The sequence below is a fragment of the Oryzias melastigma genome, linkage group LG6 (assembly GCF_002922805.2).
Source record: "Oryzias melastigma strain HK-1 linkage group LG6, ASM292280v2, whole genome shotgun sequence".
Classification (NCBI taxonomy): Eukaryota; Metazoa; Chordata; class Actinopteri; order Beloniformes; family Adrianichthyidae; genus Oryzias; species Oryzias melastigma.
This window is the reverse complement of record NC_050517.1, coordinates 10,894,362-10,917,877: the sequence shown is the minus strand read 5'-3', so window position 1 is coordinate 10,917,877 and position 23,516 is coordinate 10,894,362. Positions and strand designations below refer to the sequence as shown.

The 23,516-nt window shown below is 37.2% G+C and overlaps 1 protein-coding gene and 1 long non-coding RNA gene across 3 annotated transcripts in view; one reads left to right on the top strand and one right to left on the bottom strand.

Annotated features, from left to right (window-relative positions):
- Positions 1 to 9,242, top strand: part of LOC118598836 — a 37,797-nt gene extending 28,555 nt beyond the window's left edge. The window contains exons 1-3 of one of the 2 annotated variants that reach the window (XR_004948013.1): positions 1,290 to 1,325; positions 2,062 to 2,123; positions 8,674 to 9,242. This is a non-coding gene — a long non-coding RNA (uncharacterized LOC118598836). Of the gene's footprint in view, positions 1 to 1,289; positions 1,326 to 2,061; positions 2,124 to 8,673 lie in introns of those variants that run through there. The other variant, XR_004948012.1, reaches the window with a different exon arrangement.
- Positions 9,243 to 11,385: 2,143 nt separating this feature from the next.
- LOC112152793 (cyclin-dependent kinase inhibitor 1C) lies at positions 11,386 to 13,543 on the bottom strand. Its single transcript, XM_024282588.2, has 3 exons — positions 12,573 to 13,543; positions 12,356 to 12,473; positions 11,386 to 12,001 (listed from the first exon to the last, which is right to left on the bottom strand). The coding sequence occupies exons 1-2, from the start codon at positions 13,078 to 13,080 to the stop codon at positions 12,358 to 12,360; spliced, it is 624 nt and encodes a 207-aa protein (XP_024138356.1). The 5' UTR covers positions 13,081 to 13,543; the 3' UTR covers positions 11,386 to 12,001; positions 12,356 to 12,357.
- Positions 13,544 to 23,516: the final 9,973 nt, after the last annotated feature.

The window sequence follows — 23,516 nt, the reverse complement described above, 5'->3', positions numbered from 1 at the left end:
CATCCACTAGTAGATATATAGATCCATGTACATCTTTGTTTTCCTCGTCAAAGTTGGCTCCACTATTGGTCGCCATTTTTGTTGCACCAATAGAGTTAGGTTGGGGGTGTGGGGGGCTGTATGCTAGTGGGAGGGAGTGTAAATAATGATGGGAATTGGGGGAGGGCTTATTCCACACTGACAGTCCCGCCCACAACTCAGACGTAAATCTTTGATTAACTCCTGCCGCTCTGCAGAAACTATGTCCTAAAAACCAAACATACATTTTTGATTTTGGCTAAAAATCCTGTAAATGTGAAACACTGGATCAATTAACAAAAGTTTGCACTTAAAAGTATTAGATTTCATCAAATTAAAGCTTTGACTTGGGTAAACCATCAACCTAAAATTTTAATTTTAAGAAAACAAAAAATTTCAAAAATAACAAATGACATGGCTGCACGGTGGTGCAGTGGTTAGCCCTCTTACCTCACAGCGAGAAGGCCCCGGTTCGACTCCCGGCTGGGACCTTTCTGTGGAGTTTGCATGTTCTCCCCGTGCATGCGTGGGTTTTCACCGGGGACTCCGGCTTCCTCCCACCGTCCAAAAACATGCTTCATAGGTTAATTGGTGACTCTAAATTGTCCCTAGGTGTGAATGTGAGAGTGAATGTGTGTGTGATTGAGGCCCTGCGACAGACTGGCGACCTGTCCAGGGTGAACCCCGCCTTCGCCCTTCAGTAGCCGGGATAGGCTCCGGCACCCCGCGACCCCGAAAGGGAGGCAGCGGTCTGGAGGATGAATGAATGAATGGATGAACAAATGACAGAACTTTTGTTAGTTTATTCAATATTTCACTTTTTTACTGTACAGCATAATAACTTTTACTGGGACTTTTTGAGTTGAAGGTTCAGGAGTTTGTGTGGACAGAGTCAGACCTTGGTGGCTTGTTGTGTGTCCATGAAAGAAATATGCAAGGTCCCTCATATTATGCAACTTGATTCCAGAGGATAAAAACAATAAAGGTGCACATATTTGTAAAAAGAGTCGTGTTTAATGTTCACGTGCTTTTCAGTTTTCACACAAACTGAGGTCAAATGTTGAACTATACAGTATTGCAAAACTTTTTGAAACCTACGTGCATTTTTATAAAGATTTTTGACAACATAAAAAATATGCACTTTTATTTAACTGATTTCAACAAAAAATAAAACAAACTGAAAGTAATTTTTAAAATGATGACCCCCTCTGAGACGCTTGCATTGTGCATTGTGGTCAGCTCCCGTCTCCAATCTCTTTCTAGGAATGGATGAAGGATCACTGGAGAGGTCTGGAGGGGGGTGAAAGGTAAAAATGAGGGGGTCTATATATGGGGGGATGGACATGACATGGGGGGGTGACCGTAGTATCTGGGAGCAGATGGCGTGCCTCTCCCTGTCTGTCCTTTTCGGTGACGTCCACTGGGAATTGGAGAGGCCTTTAGGCATTCCTTTAGAGGCCAGAGACAGATAAGTGAGTTATGCAGTTCACCACCATCTGGGTTCAGACAGCGCCTGGCCTGCAGCTGACAAGTGTGTGCGTGCATGTGTAAACTATAGTAATAGTAAGGGGGAGGTGGCTGGGAGTTTGTTTCCATAGCGATAGGTCCTATTCCTGGAGAGAGGTCTGCACGTACACTCCTCCTCCTCCTCCTCCTCCACGGGCTGGTTCCATTATTGTTTGTGGAGGATGCTGACTTTGGGAAGCCTCTTTGGCCTTTCTCTTCCACTATCAGAGTTGGTCTCATTCTTGTGCAGCTGACAGTGTCTTCATGGAACATAGCATCTGTTGTGGAGCAGAATGGAATGGGGGGGGGGGGGTGATGGCAGGGCACCATGTGATAAGGTTTGCCAATTTTCCCGTTCCCATCGTCTTTGTGTGTTGTAGGAGGCAGCAGTGCGTTGCCAGATCGGATCTGTGCGTGACGCCCTGCACATATGTGTGCTTTCTCCTCATTTCTTCATTCTTTCCTCAGTCTTGTGCGAGTGCGCCAGTGTGTGCAGACTGCTGCAAACTGTACTCCTAATTAAATTTGTCGTTTCAGCTTTGGTGAAAGGACACGTTCATTACCTCTTTCAGCACTGGAACAACTTCCAACACAGTCAGGTCTGTGCCTAGTAATACAAACATGAACAATTGCAAAATCAGTGAAAGCTGACAAATGACACAAATCTTAACCTAATGCTTAACCAATAAACCACTTCGGCTTCAAAAGACAAAGAAGATGTTTTTATTTTTTCTTATAGGTGGAAAAAAGTTCAGGAATCAAGAGATTAAAAAGAAAAACATTTTTTGTTATTTGATTTTTCAAAAGTAAGAAAGAATCTTCATTTTCAGTTGATTGGAAGAGAATTTTCACTATTAAATCTCAAAATTTGCATTCATTCCACTGTAAAAAAGGAAACACTGGATCAGTTAACAAAATTTTATAATTTTTGTGACAATTAAAATGATTCGTTTTTAGAAAATTAAATGTTTAAAGTGATGGTTTACTCAAGTTACATTTGAGATTTTTGAATTAAACAAATTACAGAACTTTTATTAATTGATCTAATGTTTCACTTTTTACAGTGTAAGTAAGGCTACTTTTGTCTTTTTTCATGAAAATGTCTTTCAGCAAAGTTAACATCTACACTGAAGAAAGTGAAACGTTGGATCAATTAACAAAAGTTCTGTAATTTATTACATTTAAAATTATTAGTTTATATCAAATTAAGTTTTTGATTAAGTAACCACTAACTCAAAATTTTAATTTTATTAATTTTATTTTTTTTTGTGTACTTTAGAATTCTAGCATTCTATGTGTATGAAACTCTGCGAATTAGGGCTGGATAAGTTATCATGGTCTAAAAGTCAAATTTGTAGACATTTTATTTAAATAGAATAAATCAAACTAAAGTCGAAATGACTTTATGATCTCACATCATTAAACCTGTCTAGATCTGGGGTCTGCAGCTTGCGGCTCTGGAGCCACATGGGACTCTTTTATCCCGCCATTATAGCTCTCTGATTAAAGAAAAACAAAAATGCTTTTAATTTTAAAAAATAAAATTTTTAGACTACATCGAGCTTAACAAAACAGTCAGATTAGTCAAATTTAATTCAACTCATTCCCAAACAGTTGGAGTGCATTTCATATCATTTTACCAGGCTCCTGTAATGCTCCAAGAATCTATCAAGCAGTGCCGCTTCACAGTTTAACAAAGTTCTGAGAAAACATTTTGAGATATTTCGGAAATTTTCAGTCAGTACAACCAGAATCGGACTCCTGTTGTCGAACAATTCAAGGATTTTTAAGTGTGCATCACGATCCAAAAAATACGGAGATCTGATTCTGAGCTATGATGCACCAAAAAACAGTATCAAAAATTATGATTTTTTTCACTTCTGACATCACACTACCAATTTGCTGCATTGAGATGATCCAAAATGGAACAGGGTGCTTTTATTTTGAAAGGAAGTCATGTGAACATCTATCAAAACTATTTCATACTTTAAAAAATGGCTATTTTCTTTATGTTTACCAAAATAGACAGTATTCATTGATATTTATCATAAGAGTAGCAATAACATGAATACAAATCATTATCTTATTTTTCTAAAGTCAGACTTTGTGGCTCCTATTGGGTTATTGTCAGTAAAAAAAACAGCTAAAATTGCTCCTTAAGTGTTAAAAGTTGCAAACTCCTGGGCTAGATGTTGAGTTCTTCAGGTGTGGATTAGTTCCATTTACTTCTGTAAATTTTTTACTTCTTAAAGTACTTTGACTTGGATGAATTTGCAATGAATCTTTTACTCAGCTTTACTGGGCCTTTTTGTTTGCTTTTAAACTATTTTTTTACCCAGAAATGCACAATAACATCACAGGTAATTACTAACCTGTGTGGAGCAATAAATGTTAAACTTTCTGTTTGTAAAGGACCAGTGATGTATGATGGAGGAAGTATATTGACTTAAGAAAAAGAAAAGATCTAACAACCATTGATGTCAATAGAAGCCTACTGGATAAAAAAGTATTGGTCGATCCCTTTGGTTTTTTACTGATCCATGTGTTGCCAAAAGAATGTAAAGAAGTGGATTTTTTCTTTAACTTAAGTCTGCAACCTTAAACACATAAAGAGCCATTTGGGTAGATTTCTCACTGACCACATCCCAGTAGGAGCCACACATCCTTTAGAAAAATAGTACGCTAACTTGTATTCATATTATTGTTTTTTTTTTATGATAAACTATTATTTTTTGGCATAAGTGTTTTACCAAATATGAAACAGTTTATACGTTTTAACAGAGGTACACATGACTTCCTTTCAAAATAAAAGACTATCTGTGTCACATAGAATCATCTCGATGGAGGAAATCAAGTGGTACAAGGTATAATGTCAGCAGTGAAAAAAAAGATAAAAATCAGATTATTTTTAAACATTTGTGGTGCCTTTTTAGCCAGAAATTATTCAATCTAACGAAGTAAAATTAAAACAGAGTAATTAACTGTATTGTTTTAACTATAAGGCACACTTAAAACACTGGAATTTGTCAAAAAGTTTTGTTCTTGATTATCAAACCATTATGGCTACTTGGGTTTGGGGGTTCACCGAGTAAGTTATTTGACTTTTTTTTGTAACTTTACTTTACAGTTATTTATTAAAACAAAAAGTTTGTATTTTTCTTTGTCCAGAGATCCACAATGAAAGGGTAAAAGAGCCACACGTGTCTGAATCCATAAGTCAAATATGTTTAAATGCATCACCTAATGAGGTTTTTGCTGCTAACATTTTACTTAAGACACATATTTTTTACTTTTACTTGAGTAACATTGCTCATAAAAACAAATTACTCCTACTTGAGTACTATTAGTGGATGCTCTGCTGGCCGTTGCTGTTTTCTGAGGACACAATGCAGGCCGAGCACCCACAATGTGAGCACAAAACCCCCAAAACACACACTGAGACAGTTTCCCCTTTTTTTGTTCCGTCCTACTTTCTCGAGTCGTCTTCAAATTGGCCCTGCACCGCATCACCTGCTTCTCTATTCTCTCCCCAGCCAACTGTTCATGCGCCCCGCGATCTGTGCGTACGATTTTATCCGCGAGCGTGCATGAGTTTATATGCGTGCATGTCTAAACAGGCCCGTCCCGCTGTGTAATTGCAGGCTGCGTGTCAGCCCATTGGCGCTGCTCTGCGTGGAGACTAAAAGATGTTGCTAATCCGGCAGGTCAAGCAGCCAACAGTGACTGAATTCAACCACAGGACCACAGCCACAAATTGGGACAGACTGACAAGGCCCTGAGGCATTCTGGGTATTGTTATGAGCTGCCAATAGGCCTCTACAGCCTTGGCTCGTTTGTGAAAGAGCAGCCAAGGAGAGGGGAAGATTAATAGGGCCCTGCTGACCCTGGAGTACGGTTGTAGATCTATATCGCCACCAGACACTTTCTGCTTGTTGCGTCGCTGTACATGAAAGTTTTGACAAAGATTCCAAACAAATCAATCTGAAAACATTGGACGAAAATATCTAAAAATATATATTTAGATCTTGAAGAAAGTGCAGCAAAGTTTGAATTCTAACTCTCCTGGATGCGCCGCCGTCTGATGAATGATGGCCCTTTGTTGCGTGTCGCATAAAGCTGCCGTGGCCGACCCTGTTTTATCGGACTTGAAGAGCAAATGTGAGGAGTGAATAGTATTAGTCCAAGTCAGTGCACCCATAGCAGTGTAGCCAGCCCTAAAAACTCAGTCTGCTCCGACTCATCCCTAAGGTTTACGAGCCAAGACGATTGAAGGAGAAGCGACCTAGGAAGAGGAGGCGTCACGGAGATAGATGGACGGAAGGCTAAAGCAGAGACAGCAGCCGCTCAACAGAGGAGCGTCGCCCTGCGGAGGACGGAATGTGAAGGGGAACAGGTTTTCCTCGCAGCGACTGAAAGGGATTGACACAATGAGAGGAGGGAGAAGAATGGAAGTGGAGGACTCTGGCTGTCAGGACTGCCGCTGGGATGGAGTTAGATCTCATTTCTCAAGTGTCATCGCACTATCTGCGCCTCCTCCTCTCCTTTCTGAGCAATTACGGCCACAAAGAGGCCGACTCCTTCCTGCAGTTCCGGTTAAAAATGCCACCGTGTTCAGAGATCAAGAAGCAGAAAATAAATGTCCACTGTAAAGAGAAAAAAAATCTAATTTTTCAAATTGATTTTATTACATTAAAAATAACTGAAAACCAAATAGTGAGGAATTCATGTCATTCCATCAGAGCTGTGAAGGCCTTCGTTACTTGCATTGCATTAGTAGCTACAAGGATGTGAGCATCTGGTGTGCTCACATGTTGATGGTGATCTATTGATGGAATGGCGAGATGGGAGGAGCCGCACAGCTGGAGGATCAATTCAAAGCCGAAATTGTTCTCTATGTTCGACACACTGCGAAATATTTAGCTTTTTTTTGTTTTTTTTTGTTTTTATAAAAAGCATAAAAACACAATACACAAAAATTGTAGTTATAGGTGACTAAAAATGGAAACTAAAAATAAATAAATTATATGTGATCCATTTTAAAAGTGTTCCCAGTGGTCCTAAAACTATAATTATGTTATTTTTAGCCAAAATAAGTTATGGCTGGAATTGTTGGTGCAGAGTAAGCCCACCACCACTTTCCATCATCTATCTGTTTACGTCATTACGGTGCAACAAAAATGGTGAGCAATATTCAAGCTATTTTGAGCCAGATTCAACTTCAGACAAGGAAAATGAAGACATACATGGATCTAGCCGTCTGGAAGCTTTAGAATGAGGTGGAGCTGGAAGTTTGTGGCCCTCTGATTGTATTTTCTACATCACACATATACACGCTTTTTTAAATTTGATTTCAAATCAAATGGAAATATCACTCATTACAGAAATAAAGAACCCATTGATTAGAAAACAAAGAAAAATAAACAAAAATGTTAGAAGAAAATAATTGTAATTACTCAAAATCAGGGATATTTGCAGTAATGCATAGAAATCACACTTTGGTGCCATTAAATATAATTATTATCTAAGTCAAGTAGAACAAACTTATATAGTCCCACCCCTGTGGAGAGTCTACATTTTATATCTTTGCATGTTTTTCATTATCCAGTTCTCATCAGTGCACAGATTGCGCTTATAATTATTAATTCAATAGCGCTTTTTCAAAAACCTGCTCCTGATTTACAACAATTTGAATGAATAAATACACAGTAATGTAATTTTATGTTTTCCTTATATATGAGAAAAAGGAATGTTAGAAACAATATTTGTTTTTATCAAAGTGGGTTTTTAATAAGCTCAAACTAAACATTTTTTTTAACAATAAAAGTTCAGCTCCCTGCTTGGATTTAGAAGAGGCTTTGATGAAGATGAGTCATTTATAATAATATACGTTTGACTTGTTATTCCTGCTGCATGAATTTAATATCAAAGGATCTCCAGTCTGGGTGTGAGCAGACAGAGCAAAAGTGAGTCAGGGTTGGTGTGTCTCCGTTTGGAGTGATGATGGTGGAACGTGGTGCTTTTTAGGCGCCAGCCTTGGCTGACCTTTTTCACCTTTTCAGTCAAAAAAAAGAGGAGGAGAAGGAGGAAGGGGTGGCCTTTAGGGAGCAGAAAATCCTTTAATTGCAAACTTAAAAAGGAGCAAGTAAACACTTGCATTCATTTTGAATCCCATATTTAAGCATTTTTGAAGACATTTTGTTCTCAAATAAAAACAATATGAGATTATCACATTAAAAATTGATTAGTCACAATAAACTGCTTCAATTTTTTGGAGGGTTCTTGCCAACTAAACTACTTTGAAGCCTATATTACAACTTTAAATAAACCAAAATGCTCTGGTCTGATGCTTCTTGGAATTCCAATTTTCAAAATAAAAGCTTGCTGCACATAATAAAAATAAAAATAAAAGTTGTCTTGAACTGCAGTCTATTCCCATTTTATGCAGGCAGTGGCTTTAATGGAGCTTTTCAACGTGCGTCATGCAGACAGGACTCAAAGCCGCCGTGCGCCACACGTTGCAAAGCTTTTCTAAAGGATCTCCCTTTGCTTCTGCGCAGCATTAAACCCGATCCCCTTGATGCGTGGGGAGCGCAAAGTAAATTAGAGGTAGAGAAGGAGGAGGAGGAAGCCAGGCTGATCCGCTCCGCGTCACCTCCATCCTGCTCCGCTCCGAGGCCAAAGTCGGGACGCAAAAAGAAGAAGAAAAAAATGGAGACAGAGAAAGAAGATATTTGAAAAGCTGCCACGAGTTCCCTGTCACGCCGCCTCCTGTGTGGACTGAGCCGCGCTCTTTGTTATCCACGGGCATGAATACTGAGTGGATGTAAGAAGAAAAAGGCCCGAAGAAAGGAGGAAGAGAAAACATTGGTTGCACGCCTGTATCTGCTACAAGCCAAACAGACTGATGCTTAAGATCTATTTTATTTTCAACTGAGATACAAATAATTATAAACCATAGAAAAAGAGGCTATAATTCATATCCATGACACAGACATAAGACATTAAATCAAACAAAGCTTACGTTTAACTTTTCTTTCTGAAAATGTTTAAGATTCTAATGACTCTATAAGATTAATGGATTTTTTTCTTACATTTTATTTCACTCTTGTTGCTCTTCTACAACTAAAATGTACGCTATCTTTGTTTCAGGAAACACAAAAGTCACTTGAGACCTTCCTTCAAGAGGGACAGGTGTCTAACAACCCAGCAGCTTTCTGCCATGGACTCGCGGACATACATAAAAGCCAAGAAATAATTGTTTATATATCAAACCAATTTTTTTTTTGTGAAAAAAATTTAAAATAATCTATATGATTAAATAAAATAAATCATTTGTGTGTATAAGTATGGCTCCATAACCAAAATTTGTGACTGGCAAGGATGTGCGACAATGCATCCTCAAAATTCTTGTTTTTTGATATAAATGAGACAAAATGCGTAAACCTGATGATTATTTTTCGAGGGTGGGGTTGGGTTGGGGGGGTAAAGAGGGTCAGGGAGCTTTAACTCGGTGACAAAGGCTCATTTGCAGGTCAATGCGATGGCACACTCGGCTCTCCTCTCCATCCATCTCGCCTTTGTTCCCCGTCGCCTGCGCCGATGCCAGATGGTCATGGAAAATGCTAATTTTTACCACCAACCCCCCCATCATCCTACGTGGCTGATTTTGCTGCTTTCTATATTTAATTGAAGACTTTGTAGGCTGTCTCATTAATTGCGTGTTCTAAGTGGAGATTGCCCCCCCAGTCATATTTTAAGTTGCTACTTTGGACAAAACCCTCAAGCTTTCGCGTCGCATCATGTTCCAAATCTAAGGGATGTACATATATACTCTTTATATATATATATAAATCTAAGGGATGTACATATATACTCTTTATATATATATATATAAAAACATTTACCTATAAAGTATGTGTATAGATATCTCAAGTAGTTAAATACATATATACTCTATAAACCAATATAAAGATCCATGAGAAAGTATATATATATACTTTATATATTTATATATACTTTATATATTTATCTATACATATACTTTATAGCTATATATAATTCATATATATATATAAATATATATTTATACTTTTTTGTTGATCTTTATTTTACTCTGTAACTACCAATAAACGTGTCCTTTTTATTTGCTTTTCGACACCTAGATGTTTTTGTCATAAAAATGAAATTTAAACTAACTTTGTAACCATAAAATAAATCCTACAAAGATTAAAAAAAAAAAAAAAACATGCACTTTTTTCAGAAATCTTAACTCTCCAATGGCTAATGCCTACTAATTTGTTAATGACTGAGACAAATGAAACTCTGGATGTGAGAGTTAAAGGTCAGGCGGGATGTGAAGGGCCCATGAGACTGATTCTCTGTGTCAGCAGCTGCCTGTTGAGTAATATTCTGTAAGGAGGCATATTAATGAGGTCTATATGCTGCTTGTCATCCTCCCTTTATGGTCGTCATATCCCATCAAGGATAAATGAAGTTATAATTGTCATCTATGCTAAGTTAACCTGTTTCCTGACGTGGAAGTGCTTTAAATGCCTCATAAATACCCTTTTTTAAATCGTAAAATTATGTTTTTTTTTTTCCTTTTGTTGCTTCTGTTTTGAAAGAAAGTTAAATTTTGGGTCTTCACCTGTGTGACCTCTTCCAAAGTGCTTCGAATTCACACCCTTTTTAGGGAAACAAATCCGAATTTAGGTTCTTTTTAAGTGGGACACATTTTATATAGTTACACAGCTGCAGAGACAAATAGGGGAAGATGACCCTTTTAGCACTGTGGGGTACTAGAACCCCCTCCAATGTGTCCAGAGTCCAACATAGAGGAGACTTCATTAAAGTAACACATAAACAGCTGTTGTCTTTAACATGTGAACCATTGAGAGTTTAAAACGGAGCTGGGCTCCCCCCTGGGCATATGGGCGTTAATTAGCTGGATATAGCCATAGATTAATTATAATATTTTTTTCGCCCATTCCTATCAATGGAGCAGCGAGACAAAGTGCCCTTTGTTCTCTGATGCAGGACATTCTGTGGCTGACTGAATAGGTCTTGGCTATGTCTACATGGATTTGCCATATGGCAACAAAAAGGAAAGAATAGAGCCGGAGAGCGCTTTGTGTTGGAAATCCGAACAAGCTCCGTCACAGCTTATAGCCGCATAGAACCCACAAAGTCACTCTGGCAATCAAAAGTCTGCCTTCTTTTAATCTGAACACTCATGTGAGACAGTCAAGGCCACTCACAGGCCCACAGAAACTTATGGAAAATGATCTGCCAGGGGGGGTTCGTGTGCCCTGGCTGGCTGGCAGGCGGCGCAGGCGGCGCAGGCCCTGCGCGCATTCATGAGGCGCTGCGTTTGGCTTCTTTCAATTAAGGGTAAACTTGCAAGTATGACCTGTTGAATGGTTTGTTTCAATAGACGAGGACAATTACAAAGACTAGTAGTTCTCTTTTTCCAGCTCTGGCAGGTGGCCTCCACGCCCGGTGTATCCACGGAGGGGTAAACAGTGGATGTGAGTGGGTCTTTAGAGGGCTTGTTTGAGTGCGGGTGGATGTGGGGGTGTCTCACAAAGCGTGGATCCAAATGCAGCTGCCGCTTCTTTTTCAGGAGAGCCTTTAAATCCCGAGACTAGATCATGCAGCTGCCATCAAGGTCACATGCAGAAGATGATGGAGCGCCGTCCACTTGAGCCCACGGACCTTCAATACGCGGCAGCCAAAAAGGCGGGTGGCTTTGATAACGTGGAAACAAATGACGCACGGGTGTGGAAACGCAAAGGCGTCAAGTCCCAGGTTGTGCAAAATTTCATTTAAAAAAAAGAAGAAGTGGGGAAAAAAGACTAAAAGTAAAGTGAAAGACATTTTTTTATTCCCATCTTTTACACGACTCAATCAGGGCACTTGTATGAAAACACACACACAAAAAACGGCTCAGAGACACACAACTATTTTTCAAGTGTAGACAACTAAAGTTACATGATTGCAAAAAAAATGTAAATAATAAAAATCAACAAATACAGAGAAACATAAATAACTTATAAGTTAGAATAAACTTAAAAAATATACATTTTACAGTAAAAACCCAGAACAGAAATAAAATAGGCTTCTGTTTCTATAAAGCTGTACACTTTTGGCCAGTGTATTCTTTTAAAGAAATTTTTAGGATTGCACAGATGTTAAAACATTTAACACTGTCGAGTGGCTGCATGCAAAAGCAACAATGTCTGCTACATTTGTACTGGATATAAGTCGAAGTTTCCTCTTTTTTAAAATCTTCTCCTCCTCCTCAAACTCCTACGTCTCCTCCGGTCCTGAGAGTGAAGCCTCGCTACGCCGCAAGGCGCTCCGGGCGCACAGGCTTCTCTTGGCGGCCCGTCTTCTCCTTCGCCGCCGCGCCGTTAAGGATCCTTGTTGTTTTTTTCAAAAATAAAATAAAATGGGGCGAAATAGTGCAAAAATCCACCTGCGGAGAGGACAAAACACGACGTGAGTCACTGGAGAGACGGCCGAGTCTCTGCTGAAACAGGAGACAGCAGGCGTTACCCTCCTGCCTTTTCCCGCCACATCGTGACGCAAATCCCCCTCCCCCAACCACTGGTGTTACTACAGCTACTACTATCACTACTGCGATTTCACCACCACCCCATCCCCCACACAAATAACACGGTGCGCCCATTTAAAGCCCTAGTTCGGTGCGTAAAGACGCACAAATTCGATCCAATCCGCCGATTAACTAGATTTATTTCTACTAGAAACGACACAGATGAGAGAATGATTTACTGTAACCAGAGAGGATAATTGTGACAGATTTTCATACCTTCAGCGGATCCTCTTTCGGGGAGTTTGCTCCACTGGGATGGATGACTTGGAGAGATGACAAGCGCTGGTTTCAATGTTTTTTTTGTCAACAGACCTCCTTCGTTTCACGAAAAATTCTGCAATAAAATAGTAAAGTTTAGACTTAAAAAGAGAGCTTTATTAAAACCTAATCGTGGGTGAGACGGGATGGAGCCATGCAGGGGCTTTAAAGGTACCTGGGATGCGTGCGTTTCCGTCCGCAGACGCCGTCCTTTTGCGCCCCGCAGTCGGGATCTGTCTGCTCGTCTTCCCTGAGTTGACTTTCTGTGCGCGGTTCTCCTGGTTCACCTCCGCCGCACACGGCACGCCGCTGCTTTCGGGGGCCGCTAAGCGCTCCAGTACGTCCGGGGTTTCCGGGAGAGTGCAGTCCGAGGAGGCTCTCAGCCTGGCGGACGTCCGGGCGCTCTGCGCGCAGTCCCGATAGAACGCCGGGCTCTTCTCCCCGGGAACCTCCTCCCACTTGTAATCTCCATCCAGAGGGGTGTCGGCCTCGAAGTTAAAGTTCCATCTCTGCCGGTCGCGCTCGCAAATCTCCCGCAGCTTGGCTTTCACGTCCCGGCTCAGCTCTTCGTGGTCCACGGGTCCGAAGAGGTTGCGGCAGACGCCCGTGCGCCTGTGGAGAGGAAAGGTCCTCCGGGCCACCAACCTCTCCAGCGCGCTGCTCGATAGCTCGACGTGGGACATGTCCGGAACGTTTGACACGGGGATGACAGAAGAAGGCGCGTGGAGGAGTCCTGTGTTTGTGTTGTTGTAGTATCAGTGCGCGTCTCCTCTCCAAACAGACAACACCCTTCCTCTTCCTCGCCTCTGTTTAAATGTACCTTGACTCCTCAGAGTCCGGACTATATACGCGCCTGACGCGTCAACACTCCAAACGGCACCTCGGATGGATCTCTGATTGGTGGCTTGTCTAAGTCCAACCCTCACCAAACATTACCCCCCTCCTTCTCCCATGTTCTTTCCTTGGCTATGTGCCGACCGTAGAGCATTAGTATCAACCACTGATGTAACAAAAACTGCTCCGGAATCAGAGCGAACTGTTGGAGCGCCAACTCTTAAAGTTTTTAGTGTGTTTTCTTCTTCACTGCTATTTTACATCATGCATTCAATTATTGATGTACCTTTGGATCAAATAATTACACTTTTTAACCTAATTAAAAAATACATAAACTCATCCAAATTTGCGCAGAAACATAAACATGAAGTGCATAAACATATAAATCAGCGCAGGCATCTGTAACTTTGACTTCTGAACACTGAGGAGAGGCCAGATTGCTTTTTTTTTTAAAGCAGACATAGAGAAAAGGACAACGCCTAAAGGGGCCAAAAGATGTGCGCACAGTGGCCCCTAGCGGTCTGTTTATAGAACTGCAGCTCATCGATATGAGAAACACATTCAGAAACACATTTTAAAGAGCTTTTATTGTCAAAAAATGTCATTTTTCAATTAAAAAAAATTTTTTTAGGTCTTAATTTTTTTTTTATTTTAAACTCTCAGACCGTTTTAAAATGTATTTTTCCCTTAAAGATACAGTCTGTTTTTTTTAAATTAATCCTGATTAACTGATCCTAAAATGATCCCATACAAAAAATATATATGTAATATTTTTTCATGTGGTAACATTTTAAAGTTTCTAAATTTATTTTTTTCCTTCAAATTTGAATTTTTTTTAAGTTTATACATATTTATATATTTAAAATGACTATTTTATTTATTACATTTTCAGTAATTCATTTAAGTGTGCAATTTATACTTTCAAGTCTAAAACTGTTTTCAAACTTTTTTTTTTTTTAATTTACAATCTGATTTTTCCGATTTCCAGTTGATCATAATTTGACCCCATAAGCTCTATTTTTCCATTTGGCAACAGTTACAATTTTTTTATTTAAATTTTACATTTACTTTTTTTCAAACTTTCAATATTTCCTTCAAGTTTGAAAAATATCTATTTCTTCAAAATTATTATTTTTATTTTAAACATTTCAATGATTCCTTTAAATGTACAACGTACACTTTTGAGTTTAAAATTGCTTTTTCAAAATTTCTTTTTTTTTTAATTTACAATTTGTTTTTTCATTCATAAGATGATCCTATTTGACCCTTTATCCATCAAAGCCAAAATCTCAGTTCAGTGAAATTCTTGCTTTGTTGACTATCAGTGCCAACATATTTAAACCAATATTGTGGTGGTAATAATGTAGTAAGTTGAAAAAAAAATGGGGTATGAAAAACAGAATGCACTAAAATTTGACATTTTTCTAAATTAAAGTATGTTTTGTACAGGAATCTGTTTTTTACTCTTGTTTGCAAAATCTGTCATAGCCAACAGATGGTCTGGATGCAAATATGAAAGTTGCTGAAGATCAAAGTTTTCCAAATTTGTCCTTTTGACCACTGTGTTGTTCAAGGTCCAAGTGAAAGTTCTTGCTGATGTAAACGTCCATGTTTCTTGGTAAAAAGGGTCCTAGTTTAAAAAAGGAAAGAAAACCTCATTCTATAAAGACAATACTAAATTTGAAGGCTCTAGTTCAAATCCCAGCTCTGTGGAATCTGCATGTTCTCTTCATGCATGTGTGGCTCTTCTCTGAACATTCCAGCTTCCTCCCACAGTCCAAAAACACGCTTCATAAGTTATTTGGTTTCTAAATTGTCCCTCGGTGTGAGTGATTGTGTGGCCCTACAGCAGACTCTGTGCCCACACCTTTACTCAACAGGATAGGCTCCAGCACCATTGTGACCCCAAAGCGAGTTCTGAAAATGGACGGGTGGATGTAATGCCGCGTTGGGTCATGATTGAAGTAAACTAGCTAAGCTAGCAGGTAGAAGAACTGAAGCGTTCAGTAAACGTCTGCATCCTTTGTGTTAAAGAGTCTCTCTCACAGTGAAAAGCATCATAAATGAGTCAGGAATAGCGTCTCACTTAACATGAGTGTGAGCAATGTCACATGGAGAGAAATGAAGGGAGGGATGGGACTGTATGCAACTTCCTCCTTCAACCACCCACACAGAAGTCCTTTCATTTGTACTGTAAGAAGGTCAAATGTGTAGAATTCCATGTTTATCAGGGAGATATGTTTGAGTACAAGTTGAAACTAGAAGAAAAATACAAGAAAAAAACTGAGAAAACTTTACTTATAAACTAAATTAGAAGTAAATAAAATAAATACTATTTATATATGTTGGGGTATATTTAAAAAAAAGAATTATACAATGGAATTTCTTCCACAGTGTAAACAAGTTGTTTATTTTAGTTAAAAATAACACATGATGTGACTTACTTTTAAAAAAATAAAGTGCATTTTTCAAAAATACGAAATTTTACCCAGCAATGCAAATTCAATTTTCTTAATCTAAGTCTTTCATCATCAGGAAAATGTCACAAGATCACACTAAAAACACCCAAAACACAATTGTTGTTGGAGTGCGTCTTTAATCCCAGAAACAGCCTTTTTTCTGCTACTTTGGCTCCCTCTAGTGGAGACTGTTGTTCACTGCAATAATTGAAAAACTTTCGAGCAGGAATTCATCCATCATTTATGCCCTCATTTTCCTTATTGGGGTCAGACACTTTATACCAAGGTTACCAGTACATTAGAGGATCACATGTAGATAAACAACCACACAGACTAACTAGGGATAATTTGAGAATAATCATTTATGTATGCATTATGTATGGAGAGCAGTTCACACAGAAAAGAAATGAGACTTTTGTTGCTTTGAGGGATTCCATTTCAGCCAACTCTTTCACATCTATCTCTTGAGGAGTAAATAAAAAGTATTTTCTCTGTAGAAATCAGAAAACGTAACTTTTATTTATACCAAAACATTCTTAATTCAGATCGCAAAAACAAACCTGATCGAATATTGTATATTTATGTGTCATAGAATGAGCGTGTGAAGTCACACACCAAGGAGGGTGTTTGAATCCAGAGAACCTTCTGGCAACAGGTTTGGTCAGCGGGCAAGTTCAATGATCCCTGACCTGTTGGTGGGAAAATGTTACTTTCATCTTTGAAGCATACGCATGCTTCAGCTGGTTTAGCCCTCTCTCTTTGAAATCATTGGAAACATCCAGAGGGGCTTTAGTCCCAGTTAAGAACGCCCAGAGGGGCCGAGCAGCCTTCAGACAGACCTCTGATTGATGAGCGTTCAGAGACCAGAAAAAGATTTGGATGCGTTTGAAGAGGAGGCGTTTGATGTGTAACCAAAAGGTTTTGGACTCAATTAAAAACAACCTAAATAAAAGTTTTCATGAGTGGCAGCTCCCAGATTGGAACTTTTAAATAAAATGTTGTTCATTTTGAACTAAAACTCAATTTTTGTTCAGATTTAACATGATTATATTTTTTAAAACTTCCTATTTGCTGTTAATTTACCAATTTACACAAAAATTAGTCACATATGTATGCAGTAAATGGTGACCATTGTTTTTAGTAACCTTTCAATTTTGAACTTTTTTTGGTTACATTTCTAAGGTTTTAATTGTTGCTGTCGGCTGTAAATGTGTAACTTTTTATCATTCTACATCGACTGCTCAAACGAAATCACTCACCTGAAAAAAAGGCGTCTTTTGATGTTTTAGAGGAGCTGCAGGCACGCCTCCCTCAGAACCAAAGCCGTTCTGATCCCACCGTCACAAACGTGCTTTTACTGCATGTCTGGGATCATCTGGACGAGATGAAAACGTCTGCTCTCAGGCTTTGCTCTTGTCTGTACAGATTAACTCTGGAAAACAAGAACATATAAACACAGACAAACAAAGACAAAAGAAAGTGAAATATATATTTTTTTTATAACTTCTAATTATTTTTTTACTGCACCACAATGCCAAAAATGTAAACGAAATACCTTAAAATGAAGTTTTCGCAAGAAATATTAGGTTTCATCCTTATAGCTTTTTATAGAAACAAATCCATCCTTTTAGTTGAATAAGTTTGGTTCAACCAGTCCCAGTGATTGCAGCACAATAACATGATGATTAAAATTAGGATTAAATTCACGGGCTAAGAACAGGAATCACTTATTTACAATAAGATTTAAAGCAAAAGTTTGCTGGTAGATTCAGATCTTTACCATTCAGGACAAAGAGAGTCTATTGAGTTTTATACCAAACCTCAATTCCCCTTTTAAACAGCAACACTTTATTTTAAATGAGTATATAATGTTTGTATTTTAATAAGTGTGTGTGTTATATTGGTTTGTTTCTGCTCTGAATTCCACTGAAAAAGGAAGGTCCTACCAGAAAATAAAGTACTTTTGATTTAATTTGATTAGTTCTGTTGACTTTAAATTGTGCGTTATTTCATTTTTAATTCAGTTATTACTGCACTACAAGGAAAATAACATTTTAGAGTTTGATTGAATTTTAAGGTTTTTCATTTTCTTTATATAAATGGTAAATGGAGTTTAATTATATATTTGTTTTACCACCTTTTTAGAAGACCAAGTGTTTTACAGTCACAGTCCTATTCACCCACTCACACACACATTCACACACTGACCTATAACCACCAGTATCATAAAAGACGTATATATGAAAATAAAATAAAACAAAACAAAATAAATTAAATTAAATTAAGGACATATATCCTTGCAAAAAACTTCTAAGATTAAGATTTTCAGAAAATAATTTGATTTTTCTGTGTTGGACACATTGAAACAATTGATATCACTGTTTGCATTTATGTTAATAGTTTTAGGGTGATTTTCATTTCTAGTGTTCTTCCAAAAACTTTGCTTTAGCAAAATAAAGAAAAATACAAAAAACATTTTTGTGTAACTTCACAAAGTATTGATTTAGTTTTAATATTTTAATAATATAAGGAAAGTGATAAATTAACAATAGTATTTTATCAAAAACTAAACCACTTTTTACTATTTTTGATCAGGAGATTTGATTATATTTTTATTCATTGAAATTTATGAAAAACAAAAAAAGTAGGAAAATTTCTCACCTGCGTAAAGGAAAATATGTTACATAAAAACCCTCAGTTTTTATGTATGTTTTATTGTGTGCCTTCATTTTGTCATTTTCTGTTCAATTGTGTAACCAATTTGTTTTATTCCAACTGTTTTATAATTATGTATATATCTTCTTCAGTGTTAAAAAAAAACCAAACACCATCATGCTCAAAGACACTGAACCGCATGGGCGGGAACCAAACCTGTGATGTTCCAATCAGAGGTTGACCGCTCTAGCTCTGCACTCTGGCGGTATAAAAAGTTTTTCTTTCATTTTATATATTAATGGTGTTGACATTTTTTCACAACCTATTTTTTACGCCTTTCAAAAGAAGAAATTCAAAACTACATTTAGATGCTGCTTTGATTTAGAGCATTGTTCCACGCAACCACAAGGGGGCACCATAATGTGTCGGTAGCAAGTCCAGGTAAACACAGAGAATTGTGTCATTAAGGTTTAACAGACATAAAACCAAAGTCAAAGCAGTCATAAGAATCACAAACTGAACTTTCATAACAATCATTGAATATTCATGACCCAAGGTGACAACCGGTGCTGTTGATCCTCAATGTGACAGTGAGGCAAATGTTCATCAAAGAAGGACGAGAAAAAAAAAAAGTCAGGAGTAAAGAACTTCGAGTAGGAACTTTGAATCTAAAGACGTCAATGGGTAAAAGCTGGTCGATTTGATGAAAAGAGAGAACAGTTTACAGTTTGGGAGCAGGTTCAAGGTGTCCATCCTGGTGTGAATGGAAAGAGGAACGAAAGAGTTGTGATCCCAAATGAGGAGTTTAATCAAAATGTCCTGGAGGTGATGAGTCTGAAACTGCAAGTTGGAGGTGTGATGAGGAAAGTTATCAGTGATTATGCCTCCATGCAGATGGGATATAACCCAGAGGAGAAGGAGAAGTTCTGAAGAGGGATGGGTGAGTTAACTTTAACAGATGTGGGGGTGAAGGAAGCAGAAGTGATGAGGAAGTAAGTATAGAAGTACAGATGGGGCGGACATTCTTATGGTGATGGTGAAGTCATTTTTCCAGGAGATACTGTAGAAGAGCACAGGGTGGAGGATTCATGTGTGAGAAAAGTGTGTCCGCTAGCATGAAAGGAAAGGTGTAGAATGTAGTGAGAGCAGCCATGTTGTTGGTTAGAGACTCGGAGGCAGGGATGAAGGCAGAGGATGGATAAAATCAGGAATGACTCCATCAGAGGAGCAGCTCATGGTACATGTTTTGCAGATAAATGCAGGGAAGCAGGTTGAGATATTTTGGACACAGTGATGATGTCAGTAAAAAGATTCTGAGGTTGGAGTTTCCTGGAAAAAGGTCTAGAAAAGCAAAGAGACCAGAGTGGAGGACGTGATGGTGGTTGGTGTGAACGAGGAAGATGCAGAAGATAGGTTAGATGGACCCTTAGAAAAAAGTAGTACACTTGAAGTTTATTTAATTAAGTGTACTTGAGCATTAATATAGCAAGTATTACATAGACCAGGGATGTCAAACTCAATCTCACAAGGGCCCAAGATCCAAAACACACCTTAGGTTGTGGGCCGAACAGGATAAACATTTATTGAACACTCTAAAACTACATCTTAAAACTTTAAAACTGTAACTTCTTAACATAATTATGAAATAGATATATAGCATCAGCTGTGATAATGCTAGTGTGAATGCTGCAAGCTGAATTTGGCAGCTAAAGATGCTAGTGCTGATAGCCAAAGATGCTGGAATTGATAGCTAAAAATGCTAAAGCTGATTGCTAAAAAAAAAAAAACTGAAGTTAATCGCTGAAATCACTGAAACTAATAGCTGAAAACGCTGAAGCTGATACCCAACTAAAATATTAGCTAAATGCCAAATTAGCCTTGAAAAAAAAAAGAAAAGAAAATAGGTTTGTCAAAACAGCTAGCATGTAGCTGAAAAAAATAGCTAAACTTCAAAATAGCCTAAAAAAGGAATAAAGCCTACAATAACCAAAACAGCTAGATGTAGCGGAAGAAATAGGTGAACTTCAAAATAGCCTAAACAAGGAAACAAGCCTAAATTAGCCAAATCAGCAAACACGTAGCTGAAATATTAGCTAAACTCCAAAATAGCCTAAACATATCTTAGTTAATACCAAAATTGTCCAAAAAGCTAGCAGAATGCTATTTTTTTAAACAGTGAAACTGTAACTTTTTAACATAGCTATGAATAACAAAAAACTTAAAACTTAAATAACTTTCAATATTTTACTCTCCACAAAAATATATTTTGTCCAAATTATACAAGTTATGAAATGACCGCAAGATAACATCCGGCCATAAACAACAATTAAAAAAAATATCTGAAGGGCCGGACATATTAGGGCTGGGTTGAAAAATGGATTAATCGATTTGAATAGATTTAAGCTTAATAGATCAATAATCGATTCACAAAAGATATAAATTGATTTAGCACAAAAAAGCTAAAGTCGACTAGCTTGATGCTAACGTTCAATAGAATTTCCCATAGGACAGCTAATGCTAACGCTCGGTTGACCAAAAAAATACATTGCTGACTAAATGAACATCTTTATTTACTTACAGGTATTAATTTTCCAAACTCTTTTAAGGAAATAATTTTTAAAGTAACTATGTGTGGTCTAAAAGTTCGTTTTTTTCTACTCACATTCTTGTCTTCTGCTTTAATTAATTGTACTTCTATAGCGCGGTCGCCACCTAGTGGCCAAACTGAAACGTCCTCCAGGAGAAGCAGAACAATGTTTACAATGTTAATGATCTGAACATTTTTGTTAGAACTTCTTCTTTAGAGAATCCATCATATAACACTGTATGATATTAACAATCTCAGTATTTTACTAATACATTTACAATATGTGAACTGTATCAGATTAATATAAATATATGCAAATTAAATAATAGATTTTTAATGTATTTCTAAATAAATGTGTTTAAATGTGTAAACTTAAAATTGAAAAAATTGGAATCGTATCGATTCAGGCTCTTGTGAATCGAATTGTTTCTGTAAATTATTTTTAAATCGTAAAAGTTTGACAAAATATATTTTTAAATGGGGTAAAATATTGAAAGTTATTTAAGGTTTAAGTTGGTTTATTCTGGAATAATATTCCTGCCTGTTATTATTCATAGTAAAGGTATAAAAAAAAAAAAAAAAAACGTTTTAAAAGTTTTAAAAACGTATTCTTAGTGTGTTCAATAAATGTTGATCCTGCTGGGCCCATCACCTAAGGAGTTTTGGATTTTGGCCCCCTGTGCGATTTAGTTTGACACTCCTGAATTAGATGGACCCGTAGTACTCTTGAAATTTATCTTAAGTATACTATATATATATATCAAGTACACTATACACTGTATCATTAGTGTGTAGAGTAGGAAGTATACTGAATACTTCTTCAGACTAAACATTTTAAGTTTACAATATGTAGATAGGATATAATAAGTAAACTTTAAGTACCTCACTTTTAAGTATAGACTACTTCTTGTACACTTAAATGGAATACTTTTTACTGAGATGAGCTGAGAGAGAAAGAAAAAGGTATGTAGAGTTTTGTTTGAGCTTTCGCTTGCTGCACCCTTACCAAAAGTGGTCCATACAAGTACCGGTACTATTTTTCTCAAATTTTAATGACAATCTCAAACATTATAATTATTTCTAAAATAAACATTTTCTCACAAACTGCATGTGGCAGGAGATGTAGAAATAACATGATGTTTTTTGTTTTTTTTTTTTGTATTAATTGCTCTTTTAAATTAGATTAAAATGGACAGACTGTATAACTGCAGCCCCCTTTAAAAGTATTACTACAGCAAGATTACCATGAATTAGTGGTTTATTTGATCTTGTTATCTATTTTCACAATAATAAATTTAGCAAAAGTATGTTATTTTGGAACCTGGGCTAACTCGACTGCTTAAGCAGAAGAAAAACACGACAAGAGAAACAGGAGAGTGAGAAAAGAAACTACTCAGAGCCATTATATGGTCTAAGTTTGTCATCAGAGAAATAAATAACTAAAAAGGAATAATACAATATCGTGGTAACATTACTTATAATAGTTAGAATCATACAAAGATATTTAGATTTTTTTTCTGGAATTACTTTTATCTTTTGTATTAGAAAAACATTCCAGTGATAGATTCTGTTTGATACTTGTAATATAGAGTAAATGAATAAATTAATTATCCAGCAGTTGGCTAGTAAAACTGCAACACATGAAATGTTTGTATTCACAGAAAGGGTTCACTATGCATATCTTAGAGTTTGAGGCTTTTTTTGCAGGAATTATAGGAACTTTAATTGACTGATCTGGTGCAAATGTCAAAAAAGAAGCAGTGCATCACGACAGCTCTCTGGTGAACTGCAATCCATTGAAAAAGCAAAGCTCTGCATCAAGACAAGAAAAGAAAATATAGTTGTCATTCAGTAATAACACAAAATTGGAATTTCCACAATCTGATAGAAGAGCTGACAAAATGTTCTGAAGTTCTTTAAGAGAATCATAAGTTCGACCTCTATCATGTCAATTAATCAATCAGTAAATGTAGGAAAGTCTTAAATTTCTAACCCAATGGAGCTTGAAGATAATTTAATCCACATAAAGTTTCAAAAATAATAATTAAAAATACAATACTATGAACAATTATTTATCTGGCCTTGAAGTGGGTCATATACTGTTATGCAAAGATATTTAAGAGATGACAAAGAACTGGAAAAATCTTCTAAATGGACTTTAGATACGCTGAGCATTAAAGACTTTGCACATGACTGCATTAGTTCTGGAGCTGGTCCTCAAAAGCTTATGTCTGCCGTTGAGATAAGGAAATCTGGGCATATTTATAGAGCTTTACCGACTGGTCTAAGTGCAGAGGACTCAGATTAGTTTTCAACACATTAATAGGTGGAAATATGATCCTCTCTGTTTTGCAGTCTTATAAAGTAACATCATTTATAGAGGTTCTACACCATGATACCTTAAAAATGTGAATTTCTTCAACAACTTCGAAAAAGATTAGAAATTAAATACTATTGAAATAAATATATGGAAGAACTTTAGAAAACAGGAGTACACGAGGAATAAAATAGTACACATGAAGTTTATTTCGTTAAATATACTTGAGTATAAGTATAGTAAGTATACAATCATGTGTGTAGTGTA